The sequence below is a fragment of the Pteropus medius genome, unplaced genomic scaffold, assembly GCF_902729225.1.
Source record: "Pteropus medius unplaced genomic scaffold, Ma_sr-lr_union100, whole genome shotgun sequence".
Classification (NCBI taxonomy): Eukaryota; Metazoa; Chordata; class Mammalia; order Chiroptera; family Pteropodidae; genus Pteropus; species Pteropus medius.
The window spans coordinates 3,537,609-3,562,002 of record NW_024340692.1 but is presented as its reverse complement, the minus strand read 5'-3'; the positions used below and the strand labels follow the sequence as shown (position 1 = coordinate 3,562,002).

The 24,394-nt window shown below is 36.9% G+C and overlaps 1 protein-coding gene across 31 annotated transcripts in view; it reads right to left on the bottom strand.

Moving 5' to 3' along the window:
- BNC2 (basonuclin zinc finger protein 2) overlaps positions 1-24,394 on the bottom strand; it is a 390,244-nt gene that overhangs the window by 216,321 nt on the left and 149,529 nt on the right. For 18 of the 31 annotated variants that reach the window (XM_039872019.1, XM_039871502.1, XM_039871585.1 and 15 more), the window contains one exon: positions 15,877-15,960. The exons of the other annotated variants lie outside the window; for them this stretch is intronic. In XM_039872019.1, the coding sequence (XP_039727953.1) occupies positions 15,877-15,960 (84 nt within the window). The remainder of the gene's footprint in view (positions 1-15,876; positions 15,961-24,394) is intronic. 31 annotated transcript variants of the gene reach the window in all.

The window sequence follows — 24,394 nt, the reverse complement described above, 5'->3', positions numbered from 1 at the left end:
ATGATGGTTGAAGCTGAGACAAAACCTATCCCTTGGGGAGATCCCAGTGCAATTCTAAGAAGTTAGCTTACCACCCATTGTATACAGCAGAGCTCCCTTGGAAACGTGCTTATGCATCTTCATATCACCAGTTCCAGCATACATTAGGAGCTAACGTATTAATTCTGTACCTGATGAAAAGATCTTTAGATGGGAAATCAGAAGACCGTGTTTTAACCAGAGTATGTCACTGTGACACTCTAGGCCTCATGTTCTTCCTCAGTGAGGTGGCTGTCATTGCCTCATCCCACATGATCTCAGGGTCTGCTGGTATGTGAGTTTTCGAGTAAGAAGAGTAAACATACTTAACCACCTTGGGATGTGCTTTAAACAATTTAAAACCCAGCTAAGCTATGATTAGTTCACTGACTAGGCCTATGCTGAAATCACATCTTGAAACATTATTGTAGCCATTACTGTGGAATTTACTTTCTGATTTTGATATATTGAGTTCTTTTCTTGTCTCTCCTTACCAGGAGATGTATAATTTGGGTCTGCTGTACTCTTTCAAAGAAGAATTGGCAGGGTGGTTGCTGTTACTTAGAATAAGTGTATAATCTCTTTGACTTTCTCTTGTTGGGCAAACTGCCCAGTGAATATCAATTTTTTTAGAGCTACAAATATGGTTTTAATAGATTCACAGATTTCAAATGATTAGAATTCAGAACACGTTTCTCCCAGAGTGAGCAGATAATTCACAACAATCCATGTAGATGCAAAGGAGATGACAATGGATCAATCTGTATATGAGTAAGTTGACACAGTGGTTTACTGCTCCTCCCATCTCTACAGCCCACTCCCACCTCCCAACGCACACACTTTTCATATGAAGAAAAATGCCTCAGTCTATGGGAGTTCAAATTAGTCATAATATCCACTTTAGGGACTGAGAAAGACTTACTGTAAATCAGCCACTCAGAAACCACATTTGACATATTTTGGTTACAGTGTAACTACAGGTTGCATAATATTGTACCTATTGATTGGAGCTTGGGATTATAATGGAAAGCAATTGCCATACATTGAAAGTGACCAACCACAAGATAGAAAATTGTTCGTGAAGAGCCCACAAAGGAAATCATTTTCTTTATAATCTAAAACTCCATCCTCAGACGGTACGTTCTATCAAACCCTTGAGACTGTATTTTGTCCTAAAGGTGCTAAAGTATCTACCTCAAGTCACCCAATGACTCAACTCCCTCAGACCAAGAGAAAATTCTAGTAGAGTAAACTGAATTCTCTCTTTTTTGAAATAGTACTGTCTATTCTGAAGTGGAGCAAAAGAGCAAATCAGAAGAACATCTCACTGGATGACAACACCCATATTAGAATATTAGAATCGGCTTCTCTGTTGTTCTTCTGTCCCTTTAAAAAATATAATGACTTATTGAGGAATTACTGTATGTCAGATACTGTATGATAAATTTCATTTGCAAGGTGTCCCTTCCATCTACCTGTAGAAACAGAGAACTTGTTCTTCTTTACCACCCTTAAATATTCCTATATGCCATATGTATTTCCTCAAAAACGGGAACATCTCGGAAAAACAGAATCCAGGTACCACAAAGAAATAATTAAGATCAGTTCATCCACTTATAAGAAGTAAAAGGTGTTAAGAGATTTGAACTGCAGCTTAGAGTGGATGGTTGGGAACCTTGATATTTCATGCCTTCTGCATGATCTATGATAGTAGTTAACTTCATAATTTTTGGACCATGATTCCAATAAAAATACATATCTACAATAAAAAGAACACATATAATTGTGTAACTCAACTGCTTTTGTTAGAAGTTAGTTTCTGAAACAGATTCTTCTGTCATATAAGCACTGAAGATATGCATAATGTTTAGATCCCACTGGGGGATCTAGTTTTTCCTTACACTCTTATTTAAATCCTCACTAATCAGATGTCACAAGTTAATAAAAGCATTAACTATACCTTTTGGGGTTCTTTTGGGAAAAACGCAGCGAAGATTTGGGTCTACTTTTGAAGATGTGAAAGTGCTAAATTACCCTGTGACAGAATTCTGCTAAATAACTCTGTTTTTTAGAAGAACACTGAGGAGCTGAACAGTTAACTTTCCCCCATTCCAAAACCAAGGATATGGGATATAATTGAAATAACGCCTATAAATATTTTGTGCAAGGGACCTGTGTCCACAAAAGGGAAATGCATTATTACCTATTCTAGATCACTCTGGTCTTAATGGTGAATGACCAGTTTCCAAGTGGTATGCTAAAATTATTGAGGAAAATGCCAACGGTCCTGCCAAATAACACAAAGGGGGTAAAGGCACACACTCTCTAGAGGGCTCCCTCCTCTGCACTACCCAAAATCCTTCTTGTCTCACCTCTTATTCCAGCCACATCAACCAACTTCCCTCTTTGTAGTTAATTAGCATCTTACCCCGAGTTTGCCCTATGTGTTGTCACACTTCCTGACAACATGGAAGATGTATACATACCAGTCAGAAGTGTAGGGGAGTTAATGCTTCGAGGGCCAACTGAGAATGAAAGTCAATGGGTAAACATTTCCATCTTTTATGTTAGGGGAGACACAGTCATGAGGCACCTCAGAAGGACCCCATGAGAATAAGCACCCATTAGTGATAGTACTGATCTCCCCCGTAATTCATCTTTTAAAAAAAAAAAATTATTTTATGATTAGTTTCAAGTATACAGTACATTGGTAAGACATTTATATAGTTTATGAAACGATCCCCCGATTGCTCTTTCTCTCCTCTGGCTCTCCAGCTAGCCATTACATGTAATTCATCTTTGTATTGGTTTCCCCTGGTTCTTCATTCCTACTCTGAAATCTACCCAGAGTACCTTTGTCCAAGTCACCATTTCAGAATCTGTTTCCAGGAGGATCTAGGTTAAACCGGCTCCCCCAAAGATCCAAAAAGGTTAAAACAAAACGATAAAATAATATCTGACTCTATCAAAATGAAGGACGTGATCAGATAGTGACATAATTCACAGTAAAAAAGGGAAAGATAAATGATAAGAGAGAAACTAAGAAAAGCACAGGAAGGCTAGAGCTTTCCATTCAGAATCGCGAATCCCAGAGAAGCCATACTCAGAAAAATTCTGAAGGGTACAAAGAGCCTTTCACTTTTACCACCAGGGCTTCTATTCGACAATAGAGAGAGGAAGACTATACCCTAGAGCAGGGGTCTCCAAACCCCTGGGCGGCAGACGGGTACCAGTCTGTGGCCTGTTAGGAACCAGGCCTCACAACAGGAGGTGAGCGGTGGGAGAGCAGTGAGCAAAGCTTCATCTGTATTTGCAGGCACTCCCCAGCACTAGCATTACCACCTCAGATCATTAGGCATTAGATTCTCATAGGAGCACTGGTCCCTGGTGCCAAAAAGGTTGGGGACTGCTGCCCTAGAGCTTCTCACATGCCCTGGTCACATGTATCACTCCCAGCTAAAAACAGAACATGTAGCCTTACACAGTCTTCTCAGCTCTTTGAAATCTGTTTCCTATCAGATCTGAGAAGCAGGCTCTAATAAGCAAGTAGAAAAGAGCCGTCAGCCCACTGTTAGTCACCTCTTCAACCCTGAAGGAGTCCTGTCGCTCCATATGCCTGGCTCTAGTCAACAGATCCCCTGATTTCAATACTGGTTTTACAAGTATTATCCCAAAAGACTTCCAGGAAACAGACCCAAACTTCATCAGATATATCTGCACAGTTCAACAGCGATTAAAAATCCAAGTTGAATAATCTAGAACAGAGCCAAGTGTAACAGAGAAAATGTATCCTTACATGTATTGTGAGATTGTCTTACGCCACAGTTTCTCTCATTAAGCAAACTCTGAACAAATCATTTATAGGCAATTGGCCTGAAATCTTAGTGGTTACTGAGTCACGAAACCACTGAAAGAATACATATTCTGCTAATAGCCAGGATGTTGCTATGGCATCACAGATAATTACTACTGAAATAGGGAGATCTGTGGCACTCTCATATGACGACGAGACAAAAATCTTTAAAATAATATATCCAACTATCTGATCTGTCAATTTGGAAATGTTTAACATCAAAGTAGACCAGTAAAGAAGGAAAAAATACTAATTGTTCAGGGCAAAATAAAATCACAATTAAGAGTTTATTATACACATTAATATCTGCCGCAGGTATAATCCTAAAACGACACTGTTCTAAATCCATTCTCTAGATGAAATTAAGTAGAAACAACAAATACTAGTCATCAGGCACCATTCATAAAAGTAAATCAAGAGGGAATTACCTGTGATACTTTTTTCCCTGCAATTCTTTGTTAAATTATTGGAAACCACTGTCAAATTCTGTTACAGGATAAAAGAATGTCGTGGAATAGTTAAGTAACCTGAGAGCAAGAACAATAAAATGCATACCTTGATTTAATTTCCCCAAAAGCAAAGTTTTCATTTTGGGACATGAAGCCAACGTCATGGAGTCTGGGGGATGGGGATGAGGAAAGCAGGCAGAGTAAACAAGGGCAAAAAACACCAAGCAAAAGTTCTGAATCAAACATTAAATAACAACACTAACAATTTTCCCTTACACTAGGATTGTTTCCTTTTTTTTTTTAGTGTTTTTGCTTTCTGCTCTCTGACAGAGTATTTTTTCCAATTCATACAAAAGATAACGAATGTTCCTTACATGTGTTAGACATGGACTTATATGACTAACAGCCATAAACAAAATTCCTTTGCATAATCAAAGGAAGAAAACATGTTTATTCAAGAAATTCCTAATGGCTTCATTTATAAGTAAAATTTCTCTTTATTTGAGACCCAGTAGCACAGCAGAGCATAGCTGGAAGACAGCAGGTAGCTCTCATAATGAACTTTGCACAGTTTTGAGAAAATAATATCTGAAGGCAGTTCCTTCTTCTGGGGTCAGCAGATGAGTGGTTCAAAAAGAATAAACTATTGCAGGAAACAGAATGAGATACAAAAAAATTAAAAAATTCACCACACAACTGGAGGGGAAGAGGAGGAACATATTTACATTCTTGCTAATTAAAATTTCCAGTTCTTATGGTCCTCTATATACACAAATCCCAGTCAAGAAAGGCCTGCAAGATCAGGCCTGTACCAAGAAAATGTATACCATCATCACATTAATTGTATTATTACTTCATAATGCAAACCAGCCAGGTTTATATAGAAGAGATTAAATAACAAGATAATCTTATAAACAATGCTCATTTCATCAGTGTACCAAATAAGTCTGATTTATATCAGTGGCTGTTCTTCTAATTAATTTATGCATCCACATGCTTTAATTTACACAGACAGACACCTACACTGGGGTAGTACAGATAGCTATTTTTTTAATGTCTTGAACTTTGAGACAGGTTCATGTTTAGACTTCCCAATGTTGCTGTTTTAGTTCCCTTACACTTCAAAAATGAAGTGACTGTTAAAATACCTTGCATTAAAGTTGAAGCACGCAAAAAGAAAATATTTTATCAAACTCAATACCTATCCCCGCTCCCAACATTTAAATGTTTAATTTTAGGTGGTATAACTTCACTCCAAACTTACAACCAAATCTGCGAAAGTTGTGAATTTACCTCTTCTTACTGACATTCCCCTCAAAGCCTTTTGGATATATAAGTTCATCTCATTATAGAATCAATCTTTAACTCCTGTATTTGTTTTAATGCAGTTTCTAGTTGACTTAGAAGGAGAGAAAGGCTGCTAATTTAAAAAATACCATTTCTACCAACATTAGGGCTTGGATAAAATTTTAAAGTACACTCCACAATGCTGGTTTACGACAGCAAATACCACCAGTCAACAGTTAGAAATGGGAAAAATTCCAGAGGGAAGAAATGTTTCAACTCATCCCAACACCTTAACCAGAAAGATAAAAACAGCATCTCTAAATACAGACCCACTTGCAATAAGCTATCAGTGATATCACGATAATGCCAGTACTTTCTGAAAACCCTTAAAAAATAACAACATAAAGGAATAACCTGGTGTCAGGATTATTCCAATTTAGTTATTTTACAACTTCTGCAAATAGTTTTAGTGTGGGGATGAGAATGTCTGTTTACTTATTTAATCAGGCAAGCAAAAAGGTTTTTACTGGTCTTTGATATAAAACTTTTATTTATGCATTTGATCAATGTTTATTTGTAAGACCTTAATACGATAACAGATGTCAGCTACATTATCTGTTTTTGATTATAAACTCCTAAAGGGCACAGACCCTGTCTATACAGCTCACTTTTTATAGGATGCAAACAGTACCATACCCAAAAAGGCACTTAAAAATGTTTTTATGATAACAGTGATTTCAAGGGGACTTGGTCTGCTTCTATGTTCCATCAAACTCTACTGGCATGTAGTGAACATTAAAGAGTAACACTTTTATATTCTTAGGTAATTTCATTCTTCAGATGTTGGCAATGGCACCTCTCTTTTGAAACAGGAATTACTTAGATGGGACTGTTTGCACTTCTAAATGTTCAAAAACTAGCTTTTGTCCAATGCCTAAATTCTATACTGACACTAAAAGATAAAAGAAAAAAAGCCACATCCAAACATTCCATTTCTTAGCATCAAGTTTATTAGCACATTTCCTGCACCAGGCAAAGGATCTACTGTTTTGGTGGGGAAACCTGCTAAGACCACTACTTTGGTACCTAAAAACGTAGCCATTCTTTATTTATGTCCACTCGGATCATACAGAACAAAGGACACACTGAGTTAAATAATTTTCTATGACAAGAAGAAATTTAGAACACAGCTTTCCTTTATGGACTCTAAAGGAATAAAAACCAGTAAACAATATCTTAAAGGCTCTGACACATCATAAATGAAGAATACTTTATAACTATGTAATTTTGGGTAAGTCTTTTAAAATTTCTGGGCCTCGGTTTCCAAATCTGACAATGAAGACATTGGATTATATTTCCAAGTTTAAATTTTAAAACCATAACAACAACAACAACAACAAAAACTCATCTAAAGAGAATTCTAATGGAATTTCACGAATTGAGATTCCATTATCTACCCAAACAAAAGATTTTTTTTCTTTCTTCTACAGGTGGAGGTAAGAGATTATGTGTTCTCAGTGTAAATATTCATTTTGACTAACTCCAACAAAATTTTCAAATAGAACATCACCATTATGTAAATATATAAAAAATATGGATTTCTATGTAATGAGATATATATGATACACTCCCACACAAACACATAATTCTCTCTATTAAAGCCAAGAATTAAAGTACTTGCTATTTTCCTAACTTTCCTTTCTCCTTCTATAAAGCTTCTATGAAACCACTATGACTTAGGAACTTACACAAAGTAAAAATAAGCATCTTATACAACATTTCTTATATTAATACTGACAGTTCTCAACATGAACAGCTTATGTTAAATTGGTATTCTGAAATCTAAATAACATTCTCTTATAGAAACAGTGGTATTGAGAGAGAATGCAAAATGTAGTTAAATTCTTAAGCCATTCAACTAAAGTTTGTTTAATCCATAATGTACCTGAAATGTAGAACTCAAGATACAGAAATCCAATAATTTAATGCTACTAAAGCAGAGAGTAACAGCGACAACAGCATAGGAACAAAGAAGGTCCTGAAAATATGTAGAGGCATTCAGTCCACACTCTATCAAAATTTTAAAATAGGGAAAAATATCTTAAGTTCATGAAACTACTTTTTATCTGTATTTGCTGAGATACTTGCAAAAGAAAACTGCAAGCAACCACTGAGTGTACTAACATTTTTGTGTTTTGAGAAACAAATAAATGTACTACAGAATGCAGTGATTTCTTCCAAATAAAGAAAGAATAACATAGGTATCTTGTTCACAATCTTCTGTGTTCACCTTGGATTCCTTATTCTTGGGGGGAAATTATAATATTGTTTAAACAATATTTAAATACTCAAGATTTGTAAAGTTTTCAGGGGACAAACTTTTCTTTTATCTGCTTAGCCAACAAAAGCTAGGTATTGTTATTTTATACATTTATAAAATAACAATAATGCATCATTATTAGCTATGTGCTAGGCACAGTGACTTTTACTCACACATTATACCCTTTGATCCCTCCAACAATGACAAGAAGACCTGAAGAAACTCAAGTCTTCCTATTCCACTTTATTAATTAAAATGAAATCCAAAGATCAAAATACACAAAAGTGATATCCTAACTACTGGTTACTCTATTAGACTTCATACAAGTTTAAAGTAAGAAAACTCAAGTGCTGCCATCTGAATGTCTTCCACCTACATCAGGGTAAGAAGGAAGATGGTAACTTGGAGCCAGGATTTCTAGCTTTCATCAATAACGATTCCATTCATGAGCCAAGGGAAATGGATAATTCAGTGAGCACTGTGAATTCCTTTAAAAAAAACTAATCAAGGTTCATTCACATTCCTTGGAAAAATCCACAAATGGTCACACAAGTTTATGTAAAAATGTATCATAAATTTTATAAGTTTACAATGTAAGTAACTGTGGATATTAATCTTTTAACTAGTAACAGGAAATATAAGACTAAGACTGTAAATGGAAACAACTGCAGTTCATGTCTATGGAGGATGGAGAATAAAAACAGGTTGTAAAGAAAGTCAAATACAAAAAGATTTTTAAAAGTAAGAATAAAGGAAAGGAAAAGAGAAAAGGGAGAAGGCAAAGAAAAAGAAGGAAAAAAGGAGATACAGAACATGGAAAGGAGAAGGGCTATGAGGTGGAAAGGGGACTGACCCAGCAAAGTGGGACCAGAGGTTTGCAGTAAAATGGCTCTCGTCCAAGGCCCTGGACCATTGCTTCTACCTGACGGGGATTATCTCTCCCAGTTTTTAAAAAATGCTTTCCATACCTAAACAGTCTCATTTTATTTTTCAAATTCCCATGTTTATTTTTAAATAAAAGTTCAAGTTTGAAAACTCTGCTTATGTGTAAAAGGAATTACTTATTTTAGAAATGTACCTTGGAACCTACACGCCATTGCTCAGCTTAGTGCTCAAAACCTCAGAGATGTCCCGACATTCCAAACCTGACAGTCTTTCCTTTGTAAAGAAATTAGGGCTGCCTTTTTCCATAGTGCCTGAAAATTACATTTGAAATCCGTCTTCACTGATTGTTTCAAGCCTTAAAAATGTTCGTTTGCTCGAGGAGTAATCTATCTAGTTGTTTTTATTCTCGAGAAAACACCACAGATGTGTCTTAAGTGTCAGAAACCCTCAAAAGGACATCCAAAGTTGGTCAGCAGAGAGAAACTGTCCTTTAGCCTACATATGTACAGAAAGCAATGGTACCAAATATTGTACTCAAAGCCAAATTCTATAGAAGGGTGAGCTGTACTTCAATTCGGCCTGGCTCAGCAGGCTTAGAATCTCACTCACCCACCCCTTTTGATCCGACAGTTTGCTTCTTTCTACTCATCCACCGAACCATCCTCTCCGTGCTCCAATAAACCACTGGCCCTTACTATAATCCCTCAATACCATAAGAATGCTTTTATATAAAAATTCATTAAATAATATACCACTTTCAATATATTGATCCTACAAACTGTAACTCTGTGAAGTGGTTCAACACGATGTCATCACTACACAGCAACTTGTTTCATTTACAGTATCTGTTTCACTTCTACTCATGAGCTAATATAATTCAATTTTTTTTAACTGCACACAGGCTGCTAGACACATGTGCATGGCAAATGGAATCTGAACTTAGCTTAACAGCCTCATTTATTCCTGATGGTTTAAATTATTTCATCACAATTAATGACACCCCCTCAGCTTCCTGTGCAGTGCTGCCAGATGTTCAGAGACCACAAAGCCACTCTCTTCTTTGACGGCTGGTGACAAGTCGTCCTCTGAAGGACGTTCCCTAGGTACGCGGGCCGGATGACACCTCCATCGCTTAGCACCTCTCTGCCTCCCAGAGTAACCATGTTGAGGAAAAATCAGGAAGGCATGAGAAACCAGCAAATGCATTAACGAGAGCAAATTACGTGAAGTGATCTAAACTCAGAGGAACTTGGCTTCTGCCACAGGAGTTCCCAACCTTGTTGTTTTATGAAAGAACTCTTCGCCTCCACCTTCCCAGCTACTGGCATCCACTGAGGTGCCTAGCATGGCATCAGTCCTTGGGGAATGTCAAAGGACAAAAAAACAAACAAACAAACAAACAAACTTCACCACAGGGTCCTTTCTGATTTTGGTTAATTTTGTTTTGTTTTGGGGTTGCTGGATAAACTCATCACATTCATCTTGATCATTATCATGTGTTTGAGAGTGAACAACTGAACAGTTTATCACTGTCTATATCTTCTACAACTTTTCTCTATCCTATTCGATAGACGCTTCAAAAAGGAAATTGTTTACCACAAGTTGCCAAAATGCTGTCTAACAGTCTTACCCTTTTCTCTTTTTTAAGCTTTACTGAAGCATAATATAGTTGGATATACAAAAAGTGGCACACATTTCACATATACATTTTGATGAGTCTGATTTACCTCTTTCTTAGGCTTAGTAGGATTTATTCTTTTCAGGGGCTGTTGGATTTTTGGTTTTGTTCTTGTTAGGTTTTATTGTTTTAATTTTTTTCTCAGGAACATGCTGAAAAACAGCGACTTTATACTTTTCCTCTTTCGATTCTAATGTGGGCAAGGCCATTTACTTCTTTCCTTAACAACGACAAAAATTCTTCTCCTCAGTATAGAAATTCAGAAATAGTATCTTATATTTGTCATTTGAATTTCACACAAAAAAATAAATCTGCATAATCACAGGTAGCTAAGAGGGTTTCAGAAATAGTAATAAACACACTAGCACTTTTACAATGAGAATCCAATACTATAGCTCTAATTTGGAAAACATTTCCATCAACTAGAGAACATGTGGCAGACATTTTATGGATTATTTTTTAAATGCTAAAAAAAAATAAATAAAAACGCTGATCTTATTCAGGGAATAAGGGACCTTTTCGTTTGCCAAAAAGTGTAATAGAAAAACTGAAAGGCCACCTGTGTCAGCCCACCCTATAGTATGAACATAAGCTCTACGAGCATTTTAGAAAATATTTTTAAATTGAGATGAGAAAAAAAAACCAGTATCAATACAGATTCCAAGCAGATGCAAAAGGCTTCTGTGCATGGTACTGATTATGTGTGTGGCCTATACAGGCTAATTTCAGATGCCTCCAAAACTCGGTATACTTTTTCTTTTATGAGCAAATTGGGATAAAACTAGAACCATGTCCATTTCAGCTTTGACAATGGACACAAATACAAAATAAGCTAATCGAGCCAAACAAGTTGAATTTTCCCCCTCACAGAGGCTTTCTTAATATTAAATGACTACTGAATTTTACCAGACAAGCTACACTTAATATTTTGACAGTTGTTTATTAAAATTACTTTCTTAGGAAGTCCTATGAAACCAACAGTCTAGTTTTTTGTTTTTTTTTTAATCAGAATTGAGAGATCGGAGAGAAGTTGTGTTGATGGCATACTTGCAGCAAGCAGACAACAATAGGAAACTCTTAGCACTCCCAGAGTTGCATCAAATTTTCCATGGACTGAAACTAAAATGAAATAGTTCAATTACTGAGAGGTAGATAAGTAAAATAAACAACTAATTTCATACAGTGAAGTTGGGATAGAGTCATATGGACCTCATTCTGTTGTCTCCAAATACTTTATCGAAGGGGGAAGAAGGAGCTGAATAAACTTTAAACTCTCATGTAGGGATGTATTGCTTGTGTGTCCCTGGCAGATGTGGAAAGGAGATGAAATGGGCAAGGGAGAATCAAATATCCCATCGCTGCAGGTTTGCTGAGGGAAAGAGCACTGCAAAGATCTCACATCTGGCAATCATTTGTCAATAGCTGGAAAGAGAACTGCAGGAAACTTTCTGGCTCTTGGAGAAGATGAAAAGACAAAAACCATGTGTCTCACATGCACACACATGCGCACACACACACACACACACACACTCTGCACTGGCACACTGACTACTACACTTATTCTCCACCCCTCTTTACCCCCACTAAATTTAATGATCTTCAGATATACTCTACTCCATGGTCAAAAACATGCAGTCACTTGACTTGTTAAAGCTGCAGTGTATGTACATTTTTCAAATAAACCCCAGGGCTGATGTTAGAAAATCAAAATCAGTCAAGCATAGACCGCCTGGTACTTTGGGCAGGAATCCTTGTGGTTTAGTCAATAAACAGAATCTGAATGAAAGACACCACAGTAACTAGACAGTAACGTTTTGAACAGTTCTTAACCTGAAGGGGGGTTGGGGAAGGCGGGTGCACTAGTGACCATGGACCTAAGGCTACCAGTCCACTTAGATCATTCACTTTACCTGTGGCATGACTGTGTTTAGCACAAGGTCATCTGCTATTTCTAACACATGCTTAAAAAAGAAAAAAAAAAGAGTGAACTTATATTTGAAGGATTTTGTGAATGAATTTGGGGAGGAAATGGATGTTTTTTAAGAAATAATTATACCTATTTAATAGGGTGGGAAGGGGAAACCTCAGATTCTGTTTAGTCCATACCGGTAATAACAATATAAAAAATTTGCTAGCTTCATTATGAATTCATGAAAATGACGGTTTGCCCCAGGAGGTTTATCATGCAATAAAAAGTTTTCAAGACATCCCACACAAAATTAATTAACTTCTCCAAAATCATAGGAATTTAAATCTGTTCATGGTGATCGATAGACTTCAATGGGCAGCTTTTGGTTCACCCTTATGCTACATTTAACTAACTAGCAGCAGCCGTCAAGCTTGTCCCTGTGATTCCATAAGTGAATGCTGCAGGTTGTTTAATAACCTGGCAAATTCACAGTAGCTTGTCAAATTATTACAGGAACAGTGTCATCACTAAACAAGCCTGATCACGGTTAATTACAATGCAGACTAGAGAGCAGCCACAATTGTTCATTAATTACAGGAAGCACCTCATTTAAATTTTATGGAAATTTACACTTGCACCCCGGTATGTCTGGAAAAAAAAAAGTGATCCTTCACGCATTCACAGAAGAAAGGAGTCTGTGGTTTATGAAACATCATAGTAAATTGTGTCTAATCTGGTACTGAAATATTGGTTCATTATTTACTCTAATTTTCTAGGCACTTTGGTGGTGAAAAATACGAAGTCAAACCCCACATCTTGAATTCTAAACCAAGTAAGGAAAGGTGTGGGGCTAACAGTAACAACTTAATATATGATGAGGCACAGTTAGACTAAAAAAGTAACTTTTCTCTGATTAAAAGTAAAATATTTAACAGCAATTAAGGGAATCTAAACTAGAATAACCATTTTCTATAAAATAATTATATAAGAACACACATTTTTTTGCTACTATACATCAATTAACCTACTCAGCTAAAAGTATACAGTTTCATAACTACTTCAAAAACCACTGAGGAAAATGGACAGTTAGACATTGAATCAAAGTCTCGATTTCTAGCTACTTTTCTAAATCAAACATATGAACACAAAAAAAGAGCAGACACCCTTGTAAAAGTTAAGTCAGGTACAGATTTCAAGGATTACAGTCATTCAAAACCAAAGATATATTCATAAAAGAATGTCAGGGACCCTGGGATTATTAAAAAATAATGCTGCTAAGCTATCTGAAATTTAAGGGATAAAAGAAAAGGGTTAAAAGAAAGCAGGTTAAGAACAGGAAGGTGCTCCACCAGTCATGAGAACTCATATGAACCAAATATAAAAGACCAAATATGAGTGTTGTGTGTCTGAATGGTGCCAAAGAGGTGATTCTCAGAATCGAGAGGCCAAACAGCAAATCCTCCGGTGGTTTTAACGCCTGGCCCTGGGGAAAAGCCTGAGATCCAAGCGGAAAAAGTAAATGACCCTGATGACTCTGGCAAGTCCTATAGTAAGTTCCCTGGAAGAGCTGTACTAAAAAATAAGAGATGGCTCATTCTGTAAGTGGAGGAGGCGGGGGGACCATAATATATTCCAGGTAAGAATGAAAGAACTGGTAAGCTAAAAACTACTCCACGAATTCTTAGCTGATCAAGCGTCAAGTTTATTAGGATTGACATAACATGGATATGTACTAGATATTATTAAAATGTGTGGAAGCCATATTTAGGAAGGAAGAAGCAAAAGAGAAAAAAAAAAATGGCTCAGGTGGGTCCCAGTTAATAATACCAATTCACCACAGTTGACTATCTTTTGACAGATTTAACCATTCCACTCAGTCCGCCAAAACGGTGTTGCAGGAGAAGAAATCCAATAAAATGAGCACTTTCATTTTTTTGTCCAGGAGCTTAGTCTTCTTTGCAAGGCCCACAATGAACTGTCAACTCCACAATCTGTTTAACTCCCTACAACCAGAATTTCACTTAAACTTGTAAATATACATTTTCCCCTCAGTATGTCATAATAATATGCTCCATTGGTCTCTTTCAGTTTTATTTCATGCACTCACATCTGCAAAACCCATTGCTCTTTGCGCCATAACTCAAAGTTCAAAAACAAATTATCCAACAGCCACCCATGACAGACCATTCCAGGTGATATGTTTGAAGACCAACACTTGTCCTACCCAAAGAGGTCAAGGATCAGACTACTCTCCACAAAAAGTCTTCCATCACTGTGCATTTATGTGTCACACACAAGCTGTTAGCTTTCTAAAACTAGGAAATACATGATCATGTCTCATATGTGTCACACCTGCTTTTCTGTTCTATCATAGTCATACACCACCCAGACAGTACCAGCTTGTGGCACTGAAGAGCTCAGGTGGTCTTCCCCAGTCCAAGAGCAGGTGTGCAAGAGCTGGTGTATACTTCAGTACCATAAAAACTGAAACCTCCTCCTGCCACCACTTCCACCTTCACTCCCACTGTAAAGAAGTCAATTTTTAAAACTATTCTTTTTTCTCATGTGGGGTGTCTAAATCAGTAAAAATGTTTTTAAATGGAGCTCACTATGTTCAACCCATAAGTCTGAAAATTTTAGAAAATGATGCCAAATGGAGGTCCTAAAAAATACTATGAGTTTGCTCTTGCTAGGGGATGACATCCATGTTGAAACTTCAGCCTGTATCTTTGCATTGCTGGCACACACATTTCTTAAACATTAAAAGGTACGTGGAAGTGGAGACATCCCTTTGGCCAAGATGTCATATTTATATTTTTAATTTGCAATATACCAAACCACTTTGAATGCCTCAAGATCACAGAAAATGAACTGAATTCCAAGTCAATACTTTCACAAAAAAAGAAACTTAATATTCCACCAGAGGACATATCTCCAAAATCAACAAAGAAGGAAGACACTTATCATTAAGTCCTATTTTTCTAATACAGTGCCTAGTTGAATGGCTTCCATTCTCACATGATTACAATGATTTAAAAGGATGAGAGCTAGTATTTCCAGAGTGCCAGGCCCTGTGCTAACTGCTATATATATATACATTAGAACATTTAATCCTCATAATCACCTTGTGAGGTAGATCTCCATTTTACAGATGAGAAAGCTAAAGCTCAGTTAGGTAGAGTGACTTGCCAAAGGTCTCACAGAAGCCTGTGTCAACCTGGGCAGCCAGCCTTCAGAAACACTGTTCTCACCCACTACAGTATATACTATTTCTCAAATGAATAAATGAATGATCTCAGTTACAGACAACTTATTCTCAAAAGGTCTTTTTGCTGAACATATGCTACATTGGTCCCTCTTTTACACTTGTCTTAACAGTTGTCTATCTCCTGATGGGCATTGATATATCTATATGGCCTTTAGGAACCACTGTGTCTGTCACACCACCCCCAACTGATAAAACAGTAAGACTCCAACCTGGACTTCCAGCCTCTGGTCTGGCTCCTCCAGGTTTGGGCAAAAGTCTGCACCCAGCACTCTGCCAGCACATGCCACTGGAACCTGAGGGAATACGGCCGAGTTAGATAGATGCTGGGTGTGGAGGTTGCTGAGAACTGCACACAAACACATCTGTCCCAGGCAGAAGCAGGGACATATCAACTGCAGTTCTGAAACAGGCCATCGTGGCTTTACAGGCTTTTGATGTGGTCAAATATATTATAAATATCAAATATTCAAGTTTATTAACTACCAAGAAGGTAAATTCCCAAAAGAAAAGATCCACATAAATTTTATTCCCCCTTGTATCCACAGCATGTAGCACACAGAAGGTACTAAAATATCTGTAGATCAAAGGAGGAGAGGAGGGAAATGAGGGAAGGGGAAAAGAAAGAGAATAGCTTCTTCGCATTTGGTGATTTTTTTTTTTCTTTTAATTTTCTTATGTGGGGATTAAGAAAATTGAATTCTATAATTCCTAAAGTTCCTCTGCACTCTTAAAATACCTATTCAAATTTATTTTTCCTGTTTCTGGGCTAGCACAGACAGACTTTACTTATCAGCATTTATTATTTATTTACTTACTATCTTTAAATTACATTTAAGAGGTTTATTTTGTTTGTTCTAATAATTAAAATTATAACAATAAAACAGCTATAACTTAACGTTTCTCTGTATCCAGAATTCTACATTGAAAGCCACTAAGACTTCGTTTTGTTTTTTTTTTAAGATAAGGAAAAAGGATTTAGATTTGATCTAAACCTGTTTTTAACCTTTTCTAAAATTTCTCTAAATCACTACTCAATATTTCCAAACACATAATAACTTCATTAATCACATGTCTATCTATATGTATAGGAATCTCAATCCATCAATCAGCTTCACCTCACCTGTGTTCTTTCTCTATCAAAGCCCTCATTTGCTGTTTTGTTTTGTTTTATTTTTTTTAACTCGAATTAGGATCATCTGTGCCAGTCAATTTTCTTTATTCAGAGATCAGTTTTCAGCCAAGCGTGCTGCCTTAGAAGATATTTCCCTGTTTCTTTGACCCACAAATCAGTTCACTTCTCCAAAGTTAAACAAGTTTCAATAAGCTTCACTTTGCAAGTTCACTAGTAAATATCACTAATTTTTTTTAAAAAGCACTCATTCAACCCTTCAAATATTTTTAGGTTCAACCCTTCTATTCTTTTCAAGTTTTTCATTCTTCCTGCCTATGTCCATAAAGTGAAATAGAATAGCATCTGTCTTTGAAAATAACACTCTTTACCCACAAATTTCACCAGTGAAGCCCAAGAGGGAAAGGAAAGGGAGGTCACATTTACTGAGCACTTGCAAGGAGCCGGTCACCACATGGGCACTTTGCATACAGAAGTAACCCGTTTTTCTCCTTTCAACAATCTTCATGGGATATGAGCATCTGCATTTTAAAAATGAAAAAATCGAGCCTTTAGAGTAGGTAAATAACTCACGTGCTAGAAAGTTACGAAGCCCAAACTTAAAAAATGAGAAAGCAAAGAAAGACTGAGAATGTATTTCAAAGAAGTTAATGAAAAACATGTCACAGTTGCGCTTAGTGGCATCTAGTGGAGGAGCATTTGTTGATGTTTCATATGAAAGAAATTACAAAGAAGACAATTAAAGGAAACAGAAAAAGTGTTACCAGAAACTAAGATCTACTACTTGCTCTTTGCTCTAGGACAACATAAGCAATATAAAATGAATTTATCCTCTAACTTGAGGAGTGAGAAAGAAATGGGGTATGGAAAAGAGTAGACACTGTGCATTTGTATTGTGTCACACGCAAAATAATGCTGATTCCACCCCTCAGTTGACATACGGAGGGGCACTAATGAGTCATGCAACAGTAATTCTCCCTAGGGTGCAATAGAAGAACTGGAAAAATTTCATCTTAGAATATTCCATATCAAAACGAAAGCCCCCAAAAGAGCTTCTTATAAAACCTCAATAAATGTGACTACTTAACTGAATAAAGCAGATTCCATGAACCATAATGTATACATTGCAAATTAAATGTAAACAATACTTTATTTCATGTACACACAAAACAAACTCCTACTTACCTCAATATTATTTGACCGTGTCACAAATACTAACTTTCTACTTCCTTTTTACCCTCACAGAATGCATTTTATAAACACTCTCAACAGGAAAAGAGAAAGTTAAACAAGTACAATTATACTCAATTACAACCTCAAGACACTTACAAAGACAGTTTCTGAGAGAAAACAAAAAGTTCTGTGAATAAGTTGGAAAGAAACTGTGCCAGGCTACTAGATTATTTAAACAATCCAAATCACAAAAAGGAACTAGTAGGGAATTGGGTAGCACTCTCATAGTTAGAATCCTAGAATTTCTGAGCAGAAAAAAAATCCATAAGGATCCATAAAAACGAACTCTCATATTTTAAAGATGAGGAAATTGAGATTAAAACCAAAACTACATAGTTTCACTGATCGGTTCACCATCCAACGTCATTAATTATCAGATAGAGAAAATTTTTTTGAGGGAAAAACAAGTGATATCTGTTTCCTAATTTATCAAAATGTACCAAGGAAAATAGAAAGGATATAAAAGTTGATAATCTAATTAGTTATAATTTGGCACACCTAGATAATTAGGCCCTTTAATTTAGAAGCCTCAGTTGTTAACTATGCAGCTATAAAGTGATCCAAAAAAATGACAGAAACAGCAGACATAAATTGTCTAACTCCTTATTATAAGACCATTTTAAATTATGATAATAAAATATGGCATACACCCAACAATTATTTTAACTGGAATATAAAATTTAAGTTGATTTCAGGAATTCCAATTTATTTGCTTTCCTTCATGCTAGTGTTCAGTGTCTGTTTAAATGCTATGCTTTAAAACTAAGTTCCACAATGATTTTTGCAAAATATCCACATTGATTTTTATCTCTGAAAAGAAGACTAAAGTAACTTTTCTTTTTGCCATTGTATATTTTGCTTTTAAAGTTAACAAAAACATTTACGTTAAAAAGAAAGAAAAATACTAAACTGATCAGCTAATGTTTCTAAACATTCTGCCACAGGTTTCATTATGGGATGGTAATTGTCTAGTACTCATCTAAATTTCATTCTGCTGGTGCTATAACAGGAAATAAGAGGCCTTGAAAGGGACCCTTCAGAATCCCCAGGGTAAGCAGAAGCTGAGTACATATCTACTCTCCTGTACATACCTCAAAGGAATCATGGTGTGTGAGAGAGCTATTTACAACTTACTTTGTGTATAATCAGCAGAAACAAAAGATATGACAACAAGCATAGAGGCCTCTCTCTCTGTCTCCTCTCAGGAGAATTCAGCAAGGGAGGGCCAGTGGGCATTCGCTTCAGTGTCAAAAGGGCTTCCAGAAAACACATTTTCTGTGGGGCAGGGAGGAAATATGGCAAGCTTCCTACACACACACACACACACAAACACACACACACACACACACACACACGCTCTTTGTTTACTGAGATCACACATAAAGAATGTTAGGGACCAGACTTCTGAAAAGAAGACAGAAAAAGCCCCGCATTGTAAATAGAAGCACCCGCTCAAAATATTTGAAGCAGAATGGGGGTAACAAGGTGGGTGTAATGAAGGGAACAAAGGAAGAGAGAAAGGAGAGACAAGATAACTTGGGAAAATAAGTATGTTACCAAGACAAGGGCTTATAGAACCTGGGATGCTTCATACAGAACTAGGGTCCATTTGAAATATAATGTTATTTTTAAACATTAAACATTCAGGTAGGCACTTGCCTGATAGGCACTATAAAAGTCACAGCCTAAATAAACAAACTGATTTCCATGTCCGCTCAAGCCTCTTTGGTTAGGCTGGCCACAAGCCCAGATCAGTTCTTAAGTGCATGTGTTTTGGTGGCTTCAGTCTAGTAGTGAAGAGATGGGGGAAACTATCTGAACCCAAGAACTTGAAAAAGTATGAATAGACAAAATTGGTTTTCAAAAACAGAGAGAGGGTGAGAAAAAACCCCAAGAATACCATCAGAGGACTCAGGGACATGGCTGGGTTCAACCTCTGTCACATTCCAAGCTAAAGAAAAGCAGAACTTCAAGCCTAATTTCAGTGGTTAAACAATGCCAAACAGCAAAAGGAAAAATTACTCAGATAACACAAAGAATTCAGGAAGACCATTAAGTGAAATGGGTTTGACAATAAGCTAGCCAGAAGCCTATGTGACACGGAGCAGAGAAGGAAATAAATTAGTTGCCCAGCACTGTAACGATGAGAATGTATGCTAAATACACTGCTGCAAAATAAACACAAAAACTGAAAAACAAGATGAGCTGAGTTGCTGGATGTGCAGTTAACTTATATTCCTAATTTTTTTTCAGGCTACGATTTAACTAAAAGACAACATTCCAAGCCTAAACTTTCTCAGCCATGAAACCCCAGGCTAAGACTCAGAAGGATCAACTATTTAGAACCTAAAACTTAAGAATAAAAACACCATTTAATGATCATTGCTACCAGTGAGTCAAAACAGTATTTATCTATTTTTCAACATTTAATGGCCAGAATGATGCTCATTCTGACAGAGGCCTTAGATGAGGCAGGGCTGGCTGTATCAACAGGAACACAATAATGATAAGAGATATGTTATAGGAGAAAACTGAGGAGGACAGCAGACAGGCCCCTCTGGAGTCATTTCACAACAATGAACTATAGGATCAGAGAAAAGATAAAGGAAAAGGGTCAAGCACATGATTCTGCTCCTCAACAGGTTGACACAAAAGATAATTGGGGGAGGAGGGAACAATGTCCTCACAGGAGCCAGGAACTGTTTAATTGAGGTTCACTCTCTTTCACAGCCACAAATAACAACAAAAATACCTTGTTTTTATACCGTGAAATGTGGGATAAAAGGTAGAAATCTCTCTTCCCGGGTGACACTCTGAAGAACCTAATGGACCATGCATAATGCTAAAATTACATAGAATCTTCTTTCCAGAGCTCTCAAAGGGCTTTACACATTTTATTAATTCCTATATCAGACAAATAAGTGGGGGGTGTGATTTCCATTGCACTCTTTTTATTTTTAAACAAGAAAACTGAGAACTATCATTACGGTATTCCCCCATATCTGATAAATGGGACAGAACCAAAATTAGTACAAAGTTCTTTCAACTACCAGGCTAATATTTTTTACTAGAAAAGCTTCCTACCATTCAACAGAGTTCATTTGTTTCTCCAAATCTTGTTTTACATGGGTTTTAGCACTGAAGAAAATGAGAATAAAGTTATTTGTACCTGTGCCATGGACAGACTTCATAGTAAGGAAAAAAAGTACATAGATTATTTTCATTGGTTTGCAATCATTCTTATAATTCAGTATTTTGGAAAATAAACACTCTAGGTTTTTGTTTATTAGCATATACATTGCCTAATCTGACAACTGACATTAAGTAAAATTAAGTATGCTTATACAGGCATAGGTTAACTTTCTGTCCTCAAGGCTCAGTGCCAACTATCCTAAAGGAGGTAATATTTAAAGATCACCAGCTTTGGAGTCAGACCTCTGTTTAAATCCTAGCTGCAGTACCTTATAAAGTTAGTCAGTTAATTACCAATACAGACCCTTGTTTCCTGCATCTGTAAAGTGGGAATAATTATATTTACTGTGTAAGGCTGGCAAGGTTAAAGGAGATGACACGTCTAAGCATGCAGTAGGTATACAGTATAGGTAAATGATACTTTCCCAGATACCACCGCCCCACACCTCCTCACCCTCCCCCCCACACCACACACACAGAGCACACCACTCTCATTTAGAGCTGAGAAGTTTGAGATGGTGAGGGAAGGAAATTTGGGGGGAAGAAGCAAGCCTCAATTGTCAAAGGAATATTATAAGCAATTAGGGAAACTAAAAAATATACCTATTTAATTAGTCTCAATTAGGGGCCAGCTCAATCAACTTTTAGAAGGCTTCCTAGAACGCTGTGTTGAGAAACACTGTAAAGGACGTACCTAGGCTCTGAAAGATAGACCATTAAAGTGTTCACTGGAGGAGAGCATGAGAGATGTCCCATTCCACTCTCTGCCACTCCTGCCCCAGCCAAGCCCTTCACAATTAAAACATAAGGCAATTTGCTGACTTCTCCTTCATGCTAGTGGCTTGATCTACGAATTAAAAATAAGGAGCATCCAGAGAACATGGGTGAATAAAATCTGGGGAAACCTTACCCTTTGGAAAACAATACAAAAAACAGCAAACTGATAGACAAAAACAATAGTCCAGGTCAGTGGTTCAAGCTATACTACTCAGCCAAGGAACACTAAGTATCAGCATCATCTGGGAAGATATTTGAAATGGAGTTTGCAAGCCCCACCTGAGACTTATTGTGACAAAACGGCTGGACGTGGAGCCCAGTCATTTGTTAATAGTAATCAGGTGTTTCTGAGAATCACTAGCCTAAATAAACTAGAAAATCCAAAGCAAAACGGTAAGGCAAAAGATCTCTAGACGATAGCTGAGTTTTAGAAAAGATACGCCTAACAAAAACCAAAGGAAGAAGGAAGAAGCATACACCAGGACACAAGATCCAGGATCTCCCAAAATCTCACTCTGTGAGGAGAAGAGGAAATATCAGAGAAGGAGACCCTTAAGGGAGAAAGCCAAAGTGAGCAAACCACTTAAGGAGCAGCAGTGTGGCCAATGGCACAATATGCCACAAACATTACAAGGAAATAATATGGGGACAGATGTTAACTTAAGAATTTAAACTAAAAGTACTTTGAAATAATCCAAGTCACCTTTAACTCCTCCACTCAGCTTCTCTCTGGTTTTCCACCGCAATCAAGAATGAGGAGGAATTTAACTATCTCTAATGAGGAGAAAGAGGCTACTTTCAAGTAATGATCACCAAGCCATTGAAATATTTTTGAGGGTGTGGCATTTTTTTTTTTTTTAGAAAGGAGCTCACTTTGGAAGAAAAGAGGTGCATTAACTTGACCTTATGTCATCAAAGGCACAAATGGGACAAAACAAGTATTTTTCTCTTCCTAGATTTAACCTACAAAAGAGAAAAAAGTGATTGAAAAAAAAATCTGAGAAAGCAGAAAAGAGAGTTTGAGGAATAAAATCTGGTAGAAGAATGTGTTATATGCCAGACATTGAGAAAACAAATATTACCCCCCAAAAAACTCAACATCTGAAGTTACCCATGGAACCACCCACATTAAACCTACTATGGCTTTAAAAAAATAGTTCAAGTATCCATACATAGTTTAAAAGATAAAACAGAATGAGCATATAATACTAAATTTAATACACAGTGTGCTTGGCTAGAGATGCAGTTTCCTCTGGACCAGCCCCTTGCCCTATTCGACACAAAGAGTGAGCCTGAAGGAAGGCCATGAATCGCACCAACAGACCAAAGGAATTCCAGCCACTGTAAACAGCAGAGCCACGGGAGCCTTTGCCACACTACTGAAGCATATGATACAGCATGCTGAAGCTCAATGAAGCTACGTGGTTTTCTTTGCATGCAAAATTTGAACACAGGTAATGTTAAGAGAAGAAAGGAAATGGGAAGGCAGATTCGGTCCTGCCGTTCCACGTAGTAAAACTTTCCCAATTCAAATATAAGTCACACTGTGTCCTGCACAATTCCCCCTCCAAACCTGCTGAGGACCCCAGACTAAAAAGAGAAAATGCACAAAAACATACAAAGTTGATTTCTATGGAATTCACTCCATCCTCCTAACTCCCCCCGAACCATCCTAAGTGCACTTATCTCAACTAGGGTGAGATCTAGGGGAGATGAAAAGCTGCAGAATTCTGCATCAGACGGGTAAAAAGTGAATATAAATCTCTCCCACCAATGGCATTGTTTTGTTACTGAGGGTCTCAGGATGTGGTGAGATGATTACGTAAAAGGGAGTTTCTTACATTTGCCTTGGGGATCTTATAAAACGAGGTATTTTTATTCCAAACTGAACATATTTTACTCCTAAAATCTAGTGGCTTCAGAAGCTAAAAGAAGCTTAGTAGACAACAGAATGCTTTATAAATAATAAAATACATGTTTCTTTTTCTATGTTTTTGGTGTTAATAGCCTCACATAGAGCTACTTATGTCACTGACTTACATAATGATAAGAAATGCTATAAAATACCATTTTCTCACCACATGCTTTCCTTCTAGTGATGTGATGCTCTTCCCTGGTTTCATCTGCCACCTACACGAGAACAGTTCCAAATCCCTATTCTTTACTTCTCGTGTGAATCTTAGTCCTGTACTTTCAAACTCTCACTAGAAATTTCCAGTTAACACCTTGAGCTAAACAAGCAATGCAATTGGGTTCATTACTACCCGTTTTTTACTACACCTGACTTTGCTATATTTTGCAATGTTATCACCATAATCCCATTAACAAAGACTCAGAACCGTAGATCATGACTAAGAGCCTTCTCCTTATTTCCCAAAGCCAGTAACTTCTGAAAG